The 18,414-nt window shown below is 40.6% G+C and overlaps 1 protein-coding gene across 2 annotated transcripts; it reads left to right on the plus strand.

The window, feature by feature from the left end:
• Positions 1-365: 365 nt before the first annotated feature.
• On the plus strand, positions 366-17,452 carry tbc1d13 (TBC1 domain family, member 13). 2 transcript variants are annotated; one of them, XR_003272875.1, is made up of 13 exons: positions 366-525; positions 2,959-3,032; positions 3,126-3,166; positions 3,736-3,797; positions 4,926-5,025; positions 6,257-6,339; positions 6,413-6,572; positions 7,854-8,064; positions 8,167-8,330; positions 13,966-14,126; positions 14,702-14,759; positions 14,843-15,321; positions 15,657-17,452. XR_003272875.1 is itself a non-coding variant. In XM_026174596.1 (12 exons), the coding sequence occupies exons 1-12, from the start codon at positions 503-505 to the stop codon at positions 14,906-14,908; spliced, it is 1,203 nt and encodes a 400-aa protein (XP_026030381.1). In that variant the 5' UTR covers positions 366-502; the 3' UTR covers positions 14,909-17,452. The 2 variants fall into 2 exon arrangements, 1 of the variants encoding a protein (XP_026030381.1); XM_026174596.1 differs by having other exon boundaries at positions 14,843-17,452.
• The last annotated feature ends 962 nt before the right edge of the window (positions 17,453-18,414 follow it).

Consider the following 18,414-nt stretch of genomic DNA (forward strand, 5'->3'; position numbering starts at 1 on the left):
TGCAATCAACTACCTACATCTTATCTCTCACTCACTGCGCTGCAAAAACAGAAAGATCAAACAGTCGTATTACAGATGGTGTCACATATTTGTGAATCCATAACTACGTGTATTCAGGCATCTTGGCATGCAGAGACCCTGCAGCTGTTGAGGGGAGGACTGTCAGCGGGAGTGTATTTATGTCAGATCTATGCCAACATTTGTCAGTTACAAAGAAAGGTTTGGGCAGTAATTAACTGTCTTTTAATTTATTAATTAAAAGCTCAACTCGGACCTCAAAAGCTTTACTCAGAATGTATTCTCTGGAATAAATCTTCTCGAATTCTTCCGTTTAAAAATGTATTACTAACTGGTCTGCAGGAGGCAGCATTGCAGCCGACAGTGCATTTACCTGTCGGATTTCCTTGGTAAAAGAAGAAGAGAAGTAGGAAGACTTCCCTGTGGCCAATAATTCATTCCTCTTTGGAAACAGTTAAAGGAAAGCACCGTCTCCTGCCTCGACATGTCTACAGCGTACAAAAACAGGTGAGAGGCATTCAAATCTCTGCCCATGTGAGGGATATAGGGCGCGCGCACATACTGAAGCTGTTTATTTCAGCAGCTAGCCTCCAAAGCGTAGAATTAGCATTAGCAGCCCCGCTGACCAGACACGAGCCCAGTTACAGCCGCTGGAACACGCGCATTGTGAACGCTAATATGGGTTTTTCAGCTAAAAAAAAGAGTCACCGTTAGTATCGCAGATGGAAAGCGCGCAGGGTGCTTTGTAAACTCAAGTATTCAGGTATTATGCTACCTCCGTGTTAGCACATCAGGTGACACAACTTCCTCCACTCCCAAAAGGCTAACAATTAGCCACTGTCCGGCTAACGGTATGTGCTGACTTTGTTTGTGTCACCGAAAGATTGACAATAAATCAGCTGTTCACACATAAACACTAGACCTGAACGGAAATTCAAACACATGTGCTTACTACAAACGAACCCGGCCCTCTGACCTGATAACTGCTCGACAAAAAGACCTTAATAATACCTTTTTATGGTTTTTTTTTCTCTTTTGCTTTTTCTTTATTGAGCAAATCTTTTTCGTTAACAGTACATATTTTACAGAAGCTGACAATATTACCATGTCTTTGCTGTCAATGTAATAATCAAATCTCAGAGTAAATAGAGCCAAGTAAAGACTCGAAAACGATGTAAACACAAGCTGAAAATTTGACAGAGGAAGGACTGTTACACAAATGGCAGATTCTTATAATAGGAAAAGCAGGGTGTTTTCTGTTTAAAGTTTCCTTTAGATTTCAGGGAAAAGGGCCAATGGGGCGAATGTAGTAGGAAAAATAGTTACTGAGAAAACCCCCAAATTTGTTAGAAGAAAATAGCAAATTTTGGAGGGACAAATGGGAACATTACAAGGAAATAATAGGAAGAATAATAGGTCTACAAGGAAGAAATGTTTAATTTCTGAGGGAACAATAGCAAATTTCTGTGAAAATGTTGAGGAAATAAAACAAAATTAATAAGGAAATAACAGTCAAATTCTTGAGGTGGAACATTTTTGAGGGAAAAGTGACACATTTGTGGGGGCGGCATCAGTTTTGTTTAAATAAAAGGCACATTTCTGAGTCAAAAATACACCCAAGTGAGAAGAAAATGGAAGATTTAAGGGAAATAATCAACTTAGAGAGGAAAAATGGCAAACGTATGGAGAGAAAAAAACCCAGATCTGTGTGAGGGAGGAACAGAGGCAAATTTGTGTGGACGAAATGGGCAATTATACAAGACCTGGTAATATAATGAGAATAAATGGAAAGTGTACGAAATTACATTTATTTACATCTGATGAACAGATATGTTTTCTGTGCTTTAAAAATGGCTCAAATATTTACATCTTAATTCTGGGTTTAATTTTTCCTGTGGGAGATCGGCTCAAACCTCTTTGGGGAACGGCCGTCATGGCATCGCTCACTATTAACACTAGGGCTGCACGATTTTGCATAAAATGAGAATCACGATTCTCTCACGATTCTCTTTTCCAGTATAAATATTTATTGCACTTATTAGCTGCACATCAACTTCGTAACCAGTTGAGACTGAACATAAAAACAATAAATAAACATAAAAACAACAAATGTCTCAGGTTTTGTTGTTGCCGCAAAATGTTGTACTGCTTGAAATTCCGTCTCCACCGTTGCTCGACACTGCGTGTATAGAGCAGGTAGTGCAACAATAGAAAAACAGTTGCGGGACGGCACTGTGTAGCGTTTGTCTAGGGTGTTGATCATTTTCCTAAATCCCTCGTTTTGCACAGTGTTGATGGGAGCCATATCTTTGGTCAGGTGATAAGTGATAGCCTCCGTAATTTCTTTGTGCCTGCGGGAGTTCGACGGGTATAGGGAAGCGCTGTATAAGGTTCCCGTTATTGATGTTTGGGTGGTTGACCGGGACGGATTTTCTCCTGTCACTTTCTCGTCATCCCTGACGTGCTCTCCGTTGTTTTTTCCCTGCTAATTTTAGCATCACACGGCACAGCTTCTGTATCACGTGGTATAAGGCTCCGCCCTTGTCATTTGTTGAGCAGGAAGAGTGAGCGCTTGTTTTCATGCAGATTATGTCCCGGATCAAAATGCGGTACAATCGTCGTCGTCTTTTTTTTTTTCTCTCTCTTTTTTTTTTTAAATAAATCGTTGTCATTTGGAAATGAGATCGCACATAAGTATGAATCGAGATCGCGATTTTCTAACGATTAATCGTGCAGCCCTAATTAAGACTTTTCAGTCGGGATTGAAAAGTGTTAATACTGAGCGATGCCATTTCCCCATCTTCATATTTGACTCAGAGACAAGAGGCTGTCATCAATCTTCTTCTAAAATTCACTCTCTCCTGTTGTCTCTCTAACTCTGGTGAGTTAACATTTGGGTCAGAAATGAAACTGGCTCTAATCTCGCCTCCTTTTTTTCAGGATACAAGAGTTCAAAGTTGCCTTGGCTGAAGAAAAAATCAACTTGAAGACACTGAGGGAGCTGTGCTTTAATGGTAACTGGATTTTTTGAAGGGGTGGGACTGGTAATGTAATAGTACAATATTCTGTTAAGCTTTACTGACGGAACCTTTCTTTATTTAATGCAGGAATCCCTTTTGAAGGAGGCATACGAGCGCTGTGCTGGAAGGTGAGTCGCCCTGCCTCATGGGACCATTTTAGCTTTAGCTGGTTGTAATTGTATAAACTGGCGTCTCACTTTACAGACAAAAACATACCAGCAGACTCAAAGGTGTACTTTGAGGAAATGCCTCCAATACTTTATTACCTCATACTGTGAAAAGATGTGCTGCCCTTTTACGGCTGAACACTTTACAGTTTACTGGGCTGTTGGTGTCTAAGACAACTAACAATATCAGGGAACTGATTTTCTCTCCGTGAAATATCCAAACTCCAGGAAACACGGAAAAAATGCTGTCTAAGAGTTTCACTAATAGCTGCTGATCTGTTGTCTGCACTTTCTTTTTAATACTACAGCTTGTGTCTACATCCCTGCTGACACATGACACTTCCAACACTCCCACCACATGAGACCAAACTACAGACTGTATATAAAAGCTGGACATAGCCTCAGTGATGTCACCCAGTGGTTTTGGAGTGTGCAAGGAGCTTTGATCTGTTTGTAGGAGTGAAACAGCTTTAATTATGTTTTTAACACAGAGCGTCGTTCTTCTTGTGTTTTGTTTACCTCCTTCTCAGATCCTTCTTAATTACCTACCTGTTGATCAGACCCAGTGGGAGTCTTTCCTGAAAAAGCAAAGGTAAGTGGATCAGTTTAAAGCCCGATCAAAGAGCTGGTGCTTTGATTTTATTTAGGAGAACCCTTGTTTTGTGTCAGCTGCTCTGAGTCTGACTCACAAAACCTGATGCTGCTTATTATGATGCATTATGGTTGAAGTCGCAGCTCTGTTGTGGTTTCCTCTGTTTCACATGAGAGCACTGAGACCCAGTTTGGTCTTAACCACTCTTTCCTTCTACTGGGGAAATCAGTGAAATCTAAGAGTGTTGAAAAAGGACATTTTTAGTAAATGAATATGCAGCCTAAAGAAGATTGTCTTTTCCACCTCTGATTATTTAGATTTAGCAGTAAGTCTGCTCTGTGAGCTTCCCGATGTTCCATGTGCATAGATGGAAAGCTGGAGGCTTCTCGATTCTTATTCACTTTAAATGTGCCGAACTCACGAGTGGCCACACTACACTGTGGTTCTTTTGCTTTGTTTTGTGAATGCTGCTTAATTTGAAAAGATGAGTCAACCTAATTTTAAATGCTGCAGCTCAGTTGAGTAGTTCTTAAACTTTTTGCTTCACTTCAGTAGCTGGAAAAGGACACACAAGTTTTATCAGTCATCAGCAATCCAAATACAAGGACCCAAAGTAATCTTAAAACTTTTGGCCAGAGGGGCCGATGGCGCGATATGGCAGCCTCGCTTCTGTCAGTCTGCCCCAGGGCAGCTGTGGCTACAACTGTAGCTGCCTCCACCAGTGTGTGAATGTGAGAGTGAATGAATAGTGGCATTGTAAAGCGCTTTGGGTGCCTTGAAAAGTGCTATATAAATCCAATCCATTATTATTATTATTATTATTATTATTATTATTTAAAAAAGGTGACACATACACAGGGGGAAAAGCAAGCAAACTCAGAAGGGAAACGCTGACAAATTTACAAGAGGAAAAACTGTAGTCATTTTTCTTTTAGAGTTTAAACTATTTAATCAGTCAAACTTGTCAAAGAATAGAAAATCTAAAAAGAAACTTTATTTAACTTCAAAAACAGGACGTGAATCCTTCCATGTGATTCACTAATATATGAGAATCTGATGTGACTAATCAAATTCAGTGATTATTAATCAATTAATGTATTCTTTCCTTTTCTTCCATGGGTCTCACAGAGAGGTGTACTCCCAGTTCCTGAAGGAGATGATCATCCAGCCCGGCATTGCCAACGCCAACCTGGGCCTTTCCAGAGAAGACGTGACGATGGAGGATCACGTGAGTCATCCTCTGTCGTTCTCTCTTCGCTGCAGTGACGAGCTGAAAGAAATAATGAAACCAAATTGTGCTATGAGTGATAAATCGAAATGAAAATTAGCATCACCTCCCAACAGTTAGACAAGTGTCAGATTGAGATAAACAGTGTGGATTCTCCTGCTGAGTGCCATTAAACTGTGTCAGGTGAATATAATTACAGAGTCTAAAGTCGTAAAACACTCACTGCTGCCGTTTTCAACTCGAGCACTCAGCAAGCAGGAGTTTGGTCTGATTCTGTTACAGATCTTTAGCTGAGGTCTGCATAATAAAGATTTTACTGGACTCGCAACATTAAATTTTATGGCTTGGCTTCATAAGGTTGTGCTTGAGTGAACCTTTAAACGTGTGAGTACTGAATAATACCTTTCACTTTGTGACTGCTGCCCACACTGGGCACAGACTGTGTGCAGTAATTTATATTTGCACGATGGCACACAGTGTAGCATAAACTAGAGCTGTTACAGAGGCTTTTTAAACAACCAAATCCATCACAATGAGTGCCTACCATGAATTAATTTGGGGGCGACTGTGGCTCAGGGGGTTGGGAATCGCATCTGTAACCGGAAGGTCGCTGGTTCGATCCCTGGGCTCTCTGTCCTGGTCGTTGTGTCCTTGGGCAAGACGCTTTACCCTACCGCCTACTGGTGATGGCCAGAGGGGCCGATGGCGCGACATGGCAGCCTGGCTTCTGTCAGTCCGTCCCAGGGCAGCTGTGGCTACAACTGTAGCTGCCTCCACCAATGTGTGAATGTGAGAGTGAATGAATAGTCGTATTGTAAAGCACTTTGGCTGCCTTGAAAAGCGCTATGCAAATCCAATCCATTATTATTATTATTATTATTATTATTATTATTATTATTATCATTATTTATCACTCATATGCACATGGCTGTGCTTCATCTGTTTGACTCTAAAAACGTGGGAGTCAGAGTCTGAAGTGATAAGAAGCCAAGTTATCTCCATGCACACAGTGCACACACGCAGCAGCGTGATTCTGAAACTGTCGGATTTATATTTTGAAGTCACTTTAAAGTCAAATTTGCTCTGCAGTCAGATAAACGCTGAAGAGATGTACAGCACGTCCTTACAGATCACAGAAATATAGATCACCTTCTCCTGTGGCTCTTCGTCATGAGCCACTTGTCTTGACGAGTTTGATTGAATAGTTTTTATCTGATCTGATTCTTTTCAGCCTCTGAATCCAAACCCTGACAGCAGGTGGAACACCTACTTTAAAGATAATGAAATTCTGCTGCAGATCGACAAAGACGTGAGGTAAACACCTTTACAAGCTGTTCTGTTACTTCTGTTAAATAACAGTAATGTGAATGTGAGTGTTCACCTGCAGGCGGCTGTACCCGGACATGGCGTTCTTCCAGCGCCCCACAGAGTACCCCTGTCAGCTGATCCTGGACCCTCAGAACGACTACGAGACACTGCGTCGCCGAGTGGAGCAGACGACGCTGAAGGCACAAACGGTGAACTGCAACCGCAGCGGGGTCACCAATGTAAGCCTACATCCAGGGCATGAATGCGATTGTGGGGTCCAGCTCAGTTTTGCTGATTCAGGCCCATCTGTCGAATTTTGACTTTTCTGCCCCGCTTACAGTACAAACAGGTTAGTTCAGGTACAGTGACGCGCTGAAACAAAACCATCATCCTGGTATTAACAGCAGGAAGGGTTGAAGTTACTCACACGGCCTACATCAAAGCTGACACCGGTACAGCTGAGAAAAGAAAACAGTTAATGACTAAGAATTCATCTCATTAGAAATGTAATAGGAATGTATAACTTATGATGGAATGATGATGGCCATCGTCAGCTATTTACATTCGTTTGTTGTACATGACTTTTCTGTAAACATTTATCCACCTATAAATCACAGACCTGAATTACTGCTTAATTACTGCAACATTACATAAAGTTTTTAAAACTACACGTTTACACAGTCACTTAAAGAGGAAATGGTGCAGCATTTTTCTACAGGTCAGGCATTTTAACCCTCAGGTTAATATCTGTAAAAGGGGTTTTAATTAACTTAGAAATTTAGATGTAAATGACTGAAAGGGCAATACTTTACCTCAAAGGAATGATCGTGGTTCTTTGGATAATATCTAGACAGATCCCTCTCTCTGCCGTGACCGTCTTTCAACCTCAGTTAATGGTGAAAAATGTAGATCATGTCCTGTACCAGGCAGGAAATAAAAACTTGGCAGTTGTTAAAACTTAAACCCCCTGATGACTGCTAAAACGTGCACATAATGTGTAAACGTTAAGTTTGAGTTATGTGCAGAAAAAGTGTGTGTTCACAAAGCAGCCTTGGTCACACAGTTTGTGTGTACAAAGAAACGGTAGTTTTATTCAGAGGGCAGCAAGATTATTTATGTAGTGGAGAAACCCTGCTCATGTGGATATGACTAATCAGCATGAGCACCATGTCTCCATTTGTTTCACATCTATTTGATATTTGGTAACATTTACAGACATAACTGGCATAAATCAGGTGTTTCCTTCGCCAGTAAACGATAATAACATGGGCACATGTCTAATTGTCATTAATAGCATGTGTTCTGTGATAATAAGAATATTTTATGTGTTTGGCATATTTGCATTACAGTTTTGTCTGTTAGCATAAAAAATTAGAAGCGGCGTTAATCCTTGCTTCCATGTGATTGGCTGATTAGATATTACTGTTGCTATGCAGTTGTACAGGTGTGCCTAACAAAGTGGCCATTGAGTGTATGTTACTTAAAATCTGTTTCGGATCAGCTGTGTCTTGTTTTCTCAGGTGAGTTCACCTGGAAAGGCGCTGAACCTGTATCCATCTAACGAGTACGAGGTGCTGCCCAATGGCAGTGAAGCCCACTGGGAGGTGGTAGAGCGGATCCTCTTCATTTATGCCAAACTGAACCCTGGCATCGCCTACGTCCAGGGCATGAATGAGATTGTGGGGCCAATTTACTACACGTTTGCCACAGATCCCAACAGCGAGTGGAAAGGTTTGTAACGTTTAAAAGGGGAAAAAAGCTTACATAAACTCTGTTTTCCTTTTGGTGATTTTTTTTTTTGTTTGTTTGTTTTTTTACTGCGGCATCTCACAGAGCACGCTGAGGCAGACACCTTCTTCTGTTTCACCAATCTGATGTCGGAGAACAGAGATAACTTCATCAAGAGCCTGGACGACTCTCAGTGTGGCATTACCTACAAGATGGAGAGTGTGTACTCCATGCTCAAAGACAAAGACATGGAGCTATATCTTAAGCTGGTAAGGTTCACCTTTAACACATTTCTTGTTCCTTCCACTAAACACAGACGCAAACAAGTATTTTCTTCAATAACTCAATTACCAAATTGACTTGAATATGCTTTGTAACCAGGGTTTTAATAGTTTTGCAATATTCATTAGTTTTTATTTTTATTTAGTTTTGACTTCAGGTTTTCAATTTTATATCAGTTTTAATTAGTTTTTACCAATTGTTTGCTAGTTTAGTTTTTATTTTTTTGAAAATCCTTAGTTTCAGTTTAGTTTTGATTAGTTTCAGTTATAGTTTTAGTTGTTTGCAATAATTACGTGCAGCAAAATCCCAGTTTCATCATATCAGTCATGCTCTTCTGCTTATCCTTGGGTATGTTGCTATTCCAGCTACCATACCCTGCACCCTGGACAGGTTGCCTGTCTGTCGCAGGGCTAACACGCAGAGACAGACAACTCACATTCCCAACTATGGGTTCTTTAAATAAATAAATAAATAAATAAATTAGGGCAGATGAACAACCATTGATACCAGGCAACTATAAAATGTATATCTTGGCCCCACTGAGACTATTAACTCTTGCAGCACCGGGTATTCGTAATTTTGGTTCAAGTGAATTGATAAACTTTTTGAAGGCAGTTGACTCACACAGTTATGTAGACATCCCCGTCCTGTTGTCTCGGGATGAATCACGCTGCCTTGCCTGGGGTTAGCTTCTGTTTTCTGGGGATGAGGGTTGAGTGTGCTCCCTTACCTTCTCAAGGTAAGCTAGGTTAGCCTTCTTGTGTGAGCGTTTCAAGTGCACTTTAAGGTTTGTGGGATTTTTTTTCCCTTTAGAAATGTCCCTCATAATTTGTGTCTTTCCACTACAAGTCACTTTATCCAAAACACAGTCATATTCAAAGTAATCCCAAATTGGACTCAGGCGCTTTCTCCCGACTTTTCCTGACATGATTCTGCGCGAGGACGGAGCAACACAGACGACTCGACTAACATACTGCCACCTGCAGGCATAATGAGACAGCAAGACAAAAATCTGGAAACTCAACTTCATTTTCACTCTTGACTATTGTATGACACGCACACATCAATGAAAACTAAACACATTTTTGCTATAAATTCAGTTAATTTTAGTTAGTTTTGTGAACACTCATTACAGTTTTAGTTAGTTTTCCTTTTTTTTGTTTTTATTTCTGTTAATGAAAATGTTTTTTCACTTCTAGTTTTCGTTATTTCGTTAGTTTTCGTTAACGATGATAACCTTGTTTGTAACAGAGCTGCTTCCAGTCAGCCCTTTTCCAGTTTCTCTTATTGATAAGATACTTTAAAAAAGTAGAAAAGATCTCTCCTGTCCTTCCTCTTGTAGGATTTAAATAATTTTTGTCGGACAGTCAGCACTTTTCATGATGTTTCTTTTCAAGATAATCGCCTGTAACTGCTGTGATTCTTGGCTGTTTGACAGACTTTCTTCTCACTCATCAGGAATTTATTTCCTACAAAGCAGCAAAACAGAAACTCCCACAGGTTAAACTGGGCTGACCAGATACGTTTAAAGCCTACTGACTCTGAATTACTAAACATGAGCTCTCACAATCAAAGCAACTTGTAATTTTCATGTTAGATTGTATGTAAAAGATGATGATTTTTTTTTATTATTATTATTATTCATTTATTTTTTGGTAAGAATCAACCTCTGGGAATAAATATCAAAGCCAGTGCTGCAGCACCACAAGCTAATTTCTCTCGTGGTCTCTTGATGCTGGCTCTAAAAGCGAGTTAGTCCCCATACAGGGAGTGCAGAATTATTAGGCAAATGAGTATTTTGTCCACATCATCCTCTTCATGCATGTTGTCTTACTCCAAGCTGTATAGGCTCGAAAGCCTACTACCAATTAAGCATATTAGGTGATGTGCATCTCTGTAATGAGAAGGGGTGTGGTCTAATGACATCAACACCCTATATCAGGTGTGCATAATTATTAGGCAACGTCCTTTCCTTTGGCAAAATGGGTCAAAAGAAGGACTTGACAGGCTCAGAAAAGTCAAAAATAGTGAGATATCTTGCAGAGGGATGCAGCAGTCTCAAAAGTCTCAAAAGCTTCTGAAGCGTGATCATCGAACAATCAAGCGTTTCATTCAAAATAGTCAACAGGGTCGCAAGAAGCGTGTGGAAAAACCAAGGCGCAAAATAACTGCCCATGAACTGAGAAAAGTCAAGCGTGCAGCTGCCAAGATGCCACTTGCCACCAGTTTGGCCATATTTCAGAGCTGCAACATCACTGGAGTGCCCAAAAGCACAAGGTGTGCAATACTCAGAGACATGGCCAAGGTAAGAAAGGCTGAAAGACGACCACCACTGAACAAGACACACAAGCTGAAACGTCAAGACTGGGCCAAGAAATATCTCAAGACTGGTTTTTCTAAGGTTTTATGGACTGATGAAATGAGAGTGAGTCTTGATGGGCCAGATGGATGGGCCCGTGGCTGGATTGGTAAAGGGCAGAGAGCTCCAGTCCGACTCAGACACCAGCAAGGTGGAGGTGGAGTACTGGTTTGGGCTGGTATCATCAAAGATGAGCTTGTGGGGCCTTTTCGGGTTGAGGATGGAGTCAAGCTCAACTCCCAGTCCTACTGCCAGTTTCTGGAAGACACCTTCTTCAAGCAGTGGTACAGGAAGAAGTCTGCATCCTTCAAGAAAAACATGATTTTCATGCAGGACAATGCTCCATCACACGCGTCCAAGTACTCCACAGCGTGGCTGGCAAGAAAGGGTATAAAAGAAGAAAAACTAATGACATGGCCACCTTGTTCACCTGATCTGAACCCCATTGAGAACCTGTGGTCCATCATCAAATGTGAGATTTACAAGGAGGGAAAACAGTACACCTCTCTGAACAGTGTCTGGGAGGCTGTGGTTGCTGCTGCACGCAATGTTGATGGTGAACAGATCAAAACACTGACAGAATCCATGGATGGCAGGCTTTTGAGTGTCCTTGCAAAGAAAGGTGGCTATATTGGTCGCTGATTTGTTTTTGAATGTCAGAAATGTATATTTGTGAATGTGGAGATGTTATATTGGTTTCACTGGTAAAAATAAAAATTGAAATGGGTACCGTATTTTCACGACCATAAGGCGCACTGTGCTAAAAGGCGCAGTCTCAGTTATGTGTGCCCTTACTGTATTTAACACACACATAAGGCGCACTGGACCATAGGGCGCATACAAGTACCGTATGCGTATTTAAAAATAAAGCGGGAGCAAACCTGAATTCGGTACCTTACTCACATTTTTATTACCAATAATCGTCATCATCAACAACACACAAGCATACAAGTGTGCGTATTTAAAAATAAAGCAGGAGCAAAACAAAGTTTGGTACTCACATTTTTATCATCAATCAAACCCATCGAAGTCCTCATCCTCTGTGTCTGAATTGAACAGCTGCGCTAAATCTCCATCAAACATGCCAGGTTCACTTTCTTCACTGTCAGAGTCACTTTCCGTGCCGTGCGGCTCCTCGGAAACGATGCCGGCTTTTGCGAAAGCTCGAACAACAGTGCCAGCAGACATGTTAGCCCAAGCATCTACAATCCATTGGCAAATTGTGGCGTAACTCGCCCGGCGCTGCCTTCCACTCTTAGTGAAACTGCGTGGAAAAACCCACCTGGTCTCCTTACATACACCTCCCTCAGCCAGTCTTTCATCATTTCCTCATCCATCCAGCCCTTTTCATTTGCCTTAATGATGATTTCTGCTGGAAACTTCTCTTTAGGCAAAGTCTTTCTCTTAAAAATCACCATAGGCGGCAGTTTCTGTCCATTAGCATGGCAGCCAAGCACAACAGTAAAAGAAGACTTTTCGTGCCCCGTTGTGCGTATCGCTACCGTGCTGGTCCCCTTCTTCTCCACAGTGTGACTCACCGGGATGTCAAAAGTGAGCGGGACCTCGTCCATGTTTGTGATGTGGCTGGGCTGGATGTTTTTGTCGGCGATGTGTTTGCTGCAGTAGGAGCGGAAGATGGCCAGCTTTTCCTTATAATCCGCTGGAAGTTGCTGCGCTACCGTAGTCCTGGTCCGGATGGAAAAATGGCACCGTTTCATAAAACGAAAGCACCAAGACGGACCTCCTTGGAAATGTTCAATGTTCATCTCTTCAGCTAGTGAAACTGCTTTTAGCCGAATGGTGACCGTCGAAACGCTTCTCCCGCTCGCTCTTTGCTCGATGATCCACCGCTCGAGTCTTTCCTCCAACTCGGGCCACCTCGCCTTATGTCCGCGGAAACTCAGCTGCGTTTTCTTGACCTGCCGGAGCTTGTTTTCCAGCTTCCTCCATTTGCGAACCATCGATTCGTTAATCTTAAATTCTCTCGCCGCTGCTCGATTTCCATGTTCCTCCGCGTAGCTGATGGCCTTCAGTTTAAACTGTGCTTCGTAAGCGTGTCTCTTTGCCATTTTCAGGGTTGTTAAAACAACGATGTCCTGCATAATGCACATACCTGTTCTTTTATACAGGTATGTGCGATTGTCCCGGTATTTACGATCAACGCCCACACTTCACCCTTTAACGTTCTCATGGTGTTCTCTACTACGTCCTCCTTACAACACATAGGGCGCACCGCGCTATAGGGCGCGCCGCACTTTTTGAAGAAAATCTAAGACTTTTAAGTGCGCCTTATGGTCGTGAAAATACGGTATATATTTTTTTGTTAAGTTGCCTAATAATTATGCACAGTAATAGTCACCTGCACACACAGATATCCCCCTAAAATAGCTAAAACTAAAAACAAACTAAAAACTACTTCCACAAACATTCAGCTTTGATATTACTGAGTTTTTTGGGTTCATTGAGAACATGGTTGTTGTTCAATAATAAAATTATTCCTCAAAAATACAACTTGCCTAATAATTCTGCACTCCCTGTAGACTCCCGGGTTTAAATGTCCAACTTTTCAGCAAAAATAAACACCTTTACAGCTTCTAGAATGTGACTGACAGGTGGATGGTGACACATTCATCTGTAGCTGCTAGCTGTCTATTAGGTTTCACCTCAGCTAACTGGAGTCTCAGAACTGGACCTCTGGACTGTATGGTGTTTGCATCTTCTGGGCCAATTTGCTGAGGATAGGCCTAGCAGACAGGTAAAAACTGCAGTCAAGACTGAAACTGTAGACCTGAGCGAAATCCAAATGGATACTAATAAACCTTCCAACTCCAAATAGATGTGGTGACAATGGCTGCCTGGGTGTGAGCCCACTGGGAAGTATTCTGAGTTACTTTCAACAACCCAAACTAAGCAGTTTCTGGGCAATACACCTAGTGCTCCCAAAGCAGCACCCATAGGGCATACTTCTAATTCACTGTCAAAATATTAAATTTTTTTCTTGATCAGCTGCAGGTGCAAGGAAAAAATAAACAGCCCTTGGAATTACCAAGATATCTACCGGTACTTTGATTATTCATAAATTCATAATTAGTCATAATTATAAACAAACACAAAATCAAAACAAACCAGTACTGCTGTGTTTTCTTTCATTTATGGAACAGCTTCATGTTCTCCCTGCAATAAAAATTTAAAAAAGTAAAATGCAGATTAAATTCTTGTTTAAAAATTGTTGCATTGACTTCCTGTGTGTCTTCCCCCCACAGGAAGAGCAGAACATCAAACCACAATATTTCACCTTCCGCTGGCTCACCCTGTTGTTATCTCAGGAGTTCCTCCTGCCAGATGTCATCCGCATCTGGGACACACTTTTTTCTGACCAGGACAGATTCCATTTCCTCATCCTGGTCTGCTGCGCCATGCTCATGTGAGTCTTTCAGACTGGATTGAATTTATTTCAGTTATTTTTATATGTCATCAATTGGACATGATTCTCCTGAGATTTTTAGAGCCAAATACAATAACTTTAGTTTACTTTAAATGTATAAATACAAACATGCAAGCAATCCAGGTCTTTGTCTTTAAGACATGACTCTAGTTTTATTAATTGATCTGTCATCTTCATAATTATAATTGGGTATCATCTGCATACAATAGAAACTGTGTTATTTTCTAATAGATTACCTGAAGAACGCGCACAGAGCATGAAATGTTAATTATTCAGGTGTAAAAGACTATGGGCAGACTAGGCTTTCAAAGTCCGAGTCAGGGTGCTATTTAGCATTACAGTGTTCTTTGCGAAGAGGAAAAATGACTCGGCAGTCTTTGCAGAAGTACTTGAGTTTTGTGTGAATTTAGAAGTAGGCATTAGTTGTCTTGCTTCATAGATGGATATAAGTGGGTGTCATCTGCATAGAAGTGTATGCACTTTCTTTTTTTTGTTTTTTAAATAACATTTCCTAAGGGAAGCATTCACACTGTGTCAACTCCTCCTTCTCACAGACTTATCCGGGATAACTTATTGGCTGGTGATTTCACAGTGAACATGAGATTACTGCAGGTACAACTCTAAAGCACACAGTATTCATGTTCAGACATGCAGCTGATGCTACAGGGATTAATTGGGCTGGATATGTCTTTCAGGATTACCCCATCTCAGACGTCCACACCATCCTGACCAAAGCCAAAGACCTGCAGGATACATCCTAACCTGGTCCTCGTCCTCCCGCCTTCTCTGGTCACGTGTGGTAGGTGGGAGTCTAAAACAAAAAGGAGAAAAAAAAAAAAAAACAACAAAAAAACATTTGTCATGTCAAATGTGTTGTGGATGGACCTGACCAATGAAGAGTCTGCACGGATGTTGGGGACAGCGTGCAAAACTTGGGAGGACATGCTGAAACTTCCTCGAAATGAGTGGAGGATGGAGGGGTGCCTTGTGTCATAATGCATTATGGGAAAAGGCTCCCTTGGTACGTGCCTGTCCTGCTTTCTCAGCCATCTCTCCCGTGGAGACAAATGAAGGTCTGTAGGGAGGCGGGGCCACAGTAATCCTACACTACCAATCGTAACCACATGTTCAACGAAGGAGCCAAGAATTCAAAGGAAACTCCCACTGCGATCACGTATGTAGTCCGATTGAGTTTAACTGTGTTGAGCAGTATGTGCATGTTTGTTCTTCTAAAAAAAAAAAAAAGTTAATTTTCAATGATTTTTGCTGATGTAAGAAACATGTATGCCTTACCTTTTGAAGGATGTGAAATGGGAGATGGCATTTCTGTGTATATATTCACTCTGACATCAGAAACATGAAGCGATAGTTTCCGCCTGTTATCATCTCAGCAATGCTTTCTAACCTTTTGGAGAATCACAGCAGAAGGAAACTGCTGTTGAAAGAATGGTGTTGTTTTTTCATACTGAACACTATTTTCACAGCAGTTTTATTTTTTTCTTCCTCTAGCCCAAAGAAGCAAGTCTCACAACTACGTTGGGACCAATGTGCACTTAATTTTAATAGTAATGAAATATTAACAGTATGGTTTAGTGAAGTTCTTAATTTTTGATCAGCAATCAGTCCAGCTTCTGGAAATTGCCAATGTCATCGACCAATCGGAGGAAATGTGTGAGGAGCTAAAATAGCTTGTTTGAGACAGAAGGATTAACTGAGCCCAGTGTAAGATAAAGAAGGATTATTCTTATCTATGAATCATGCACAGTTGCTCAAGTAACTTAAAATGAAAAGAGGGTGTTTTTTTTGTTTGTTTGATGTTTTTGGATAGTGAGGAATTATCTTTACATGGCAATGCATCAACCACACAGCTGCCTTTTAGGTAAACTTTCTAAAAGTTGGCATGAAACACTTCTTTTCTCCTCTTCTTTACAGAGTGCAGTTGTTCAGTCAGAAAGGAGGCTTGGCTGTTTATAACAAAATAATAGCCTTGCTAAATTTAAGTTAATCACTTTTGGTTTAGACTGATGATGTTCAGTGTGAAAACGGCATCCTGGCTCATTGCACTTTTCTCTTCTGATGTGCACGTCTGTGTCCAGCCTTGAGCTTGTAACACGTCAGTGAGGAGAATCAATGCAGAATCAGAAAAGAAGCGAACTGTTGAAGCTTATTGAGTGATGATGCTCATATGAAGGCACTCTGTGTGGATATTTGATCTGAACACGAATGAAAAGAGGTCATTCTAACTCTAAGAATTTGTAATGTGGCCCTACACGCACAGGCCCAGGGCCATTAAAGTGCAGTGTTTATCGTCTTTACAAACACTTCTCAGAAGTTGGTTTGGGCATTAAATAATCTAAGCTTTCCCTGTCTGCTTTTTATTTTCTGCTTCTAAAAATTAAACCTAATCTTCCACACTATAGAAACATTACTTTTCTTCATTTACTTTTACCTACAGTCTGTAACAGTGCTGAACTTTGAGGAAGTGTTAAGTTGCTCTTTCACTTAAACTGAAAAGATTATTCTTGCTCAACTTATCATAATGAATCAAAGTGGACCTGTTCTTCTTTTCCTGTTTCCTGTCTCATAGTTCCTGCTCCAGTGGTGGATGTTCATATTAAACACGGCCAAAGTTAACAAATAACAAGGTCAGTGTACAGTTAGTCCCTCTGACACCAAAGCTCAGGCTGCAAAATGCTCCAAACACTCATTTTTTTCCTTTCTACTTTTGGACTTGCATGAAGTCACAGAGAAGGGACGTCCCTAATACAGTCATGTTAAGCACAGACGACCCACACACTTCAGTTGACAAGGGGCAGTCAGTCAGAATAAAGTTGGCTTAAAGGGGGAGGAGCTAAAATGGCTAGCTTGAGATCTAAAGGTCTGCCCCAAGGCTCCGTGTAAAATAAAGAAGTATTATTTTGAACTGTGAATTATGCAAAGCTCCTCTTGTAGAGTTCAGGAAAAAACTGGAGCTGGAAATTAGAACAATGCATCCACTTAAATCTAAAACCAGTAAAATCTCAGAACCTGAGAAATGGCTGTTTTGTTTTAGTTTTAGTGACCGCTTTTAACTGTCAGACTTAATATAACACTAACTGTTAATCTAACAATAGCTTCATATGTAGGGAAAAATTTATGAATTACACATAAACTGCTTTAACACTTTGAGACGATAAAGTCAACATTTGTGAGAAAAAGGTGATGAGGTGAATCCAGATAAAGTTTTTCCTGATGGGGGAAAAACACAAATCTTCTTGCAAAATTATGACTTTAAAATGTCATTTTGGCTTCTTTTTTTTTTTTTTTTAAAGAAAAAAAAAAAAAAAAAAAACTTTAATGCTTAACTTTTTTCTTTAAATATCACTCTTCTTTAAACCTGCAATGGCCCATACATTCTGCTGTAAAAGTGATCGTAAGGTGTTTTCCCACCAACGCTGTTTAGTCTGTTTAAATCGAGGATGTGTGAACATGGTGATCACAGCAAATCAACCACACCGAGACCCTTTGGAGGTGGTCACGCTGCGGTTCGTTTATGGTGGCTAAACCAACTACTAGATATACGCTACAAGTCTGAGCTAAAAAACTTAAAAGAGTAATATAAGGTTGGAGTCACAGTACAGACACATCTGGTCGCTGAGTGGACCGAACAGTTCACTTGTTTTCATCTCTGTGTGAAAACAGACCAAAACACAGGGAAAATCTACAAGTTTACAAACTCATCACTTATTTAGACCAGATTAAACGAACAATAGGTGTGAAATCCCCCTAAACTAACAATAGAAATCAATATTTAGTCAAGCTGGAGATGGTACGTCGCACTTTAAATGAAATGACAGATCTCCCAAAATCTGTATTTTCAGATTGTCTCAAATAATCTGAGCTGTTTTTGTGTTTTTATTAAGGAAAACTGGAATCATTTTTTTCTGTACAATAATTTCAGTTTATTTAATGAAGCTGTGCAAAATATTAGGCTGGAAAAACACATTTGAGCTCTGTTTTTAAAAACTGCAACCAGATCAGTATTAGACCCACTACAGGTTTCATAATGTGAAGCCACAATCAGATCTTTAGTCAGCAAGATTTTTTTTTTTTTCTAATCTTTCCTGACAATAAACTGCAGAAAACTTCAAAAAGTGCAGTTTGGGTAAAACTTTCAAGGCTCATATCACCATGTGAGATATATGGCTGCTTAAAACAAGTGATAACATATGACCGGCCTCCTTTCTACCTGCACTTTGATACCAGGGTTGTCCTCCAGCTGTGACTC

This window comes from Astatotilapia calliptera, chromosome 7 (assembly GCF_900246225.1).
Source record: "Astatotilapia calliptera chromosome 7, fAstCal1.2, whole genome shotgun sequence".
In the NCBI taxonomy this organism is placed as follows: Eukaryota; Metazoa; Chordata; class Actinopteri; order Cichliformes; family Cichlidae; genus Astatotilapia; species Astatotilapia calliptera.

What these genes read in the sequence shown, in the direction of transcription:
- tbc1d13 (XM_026174596.1), top strand. Translation starts at nt 503, where the DNA reads ATGTCTACAGCGTACAAAAACAG. An exon ending in ACCGCAGCGGGGTCACCAAT is followed by an intron (nt 6,573 to 7,853) that starts GTAAGCCTACAT and finishes TTGTTTTCTCAG; the next exon opens with GTGAGTTCACCTGGAAAGGC. An exon ending in TCCCAACAGCGAGTGGAAAG is followed by an intron (nt 8,065 to 8,166) that starts GTTTGTAACGTT and finishes GGCATCTCACAG; the next exon opens with AGCACGCTGAGGCAGACACC.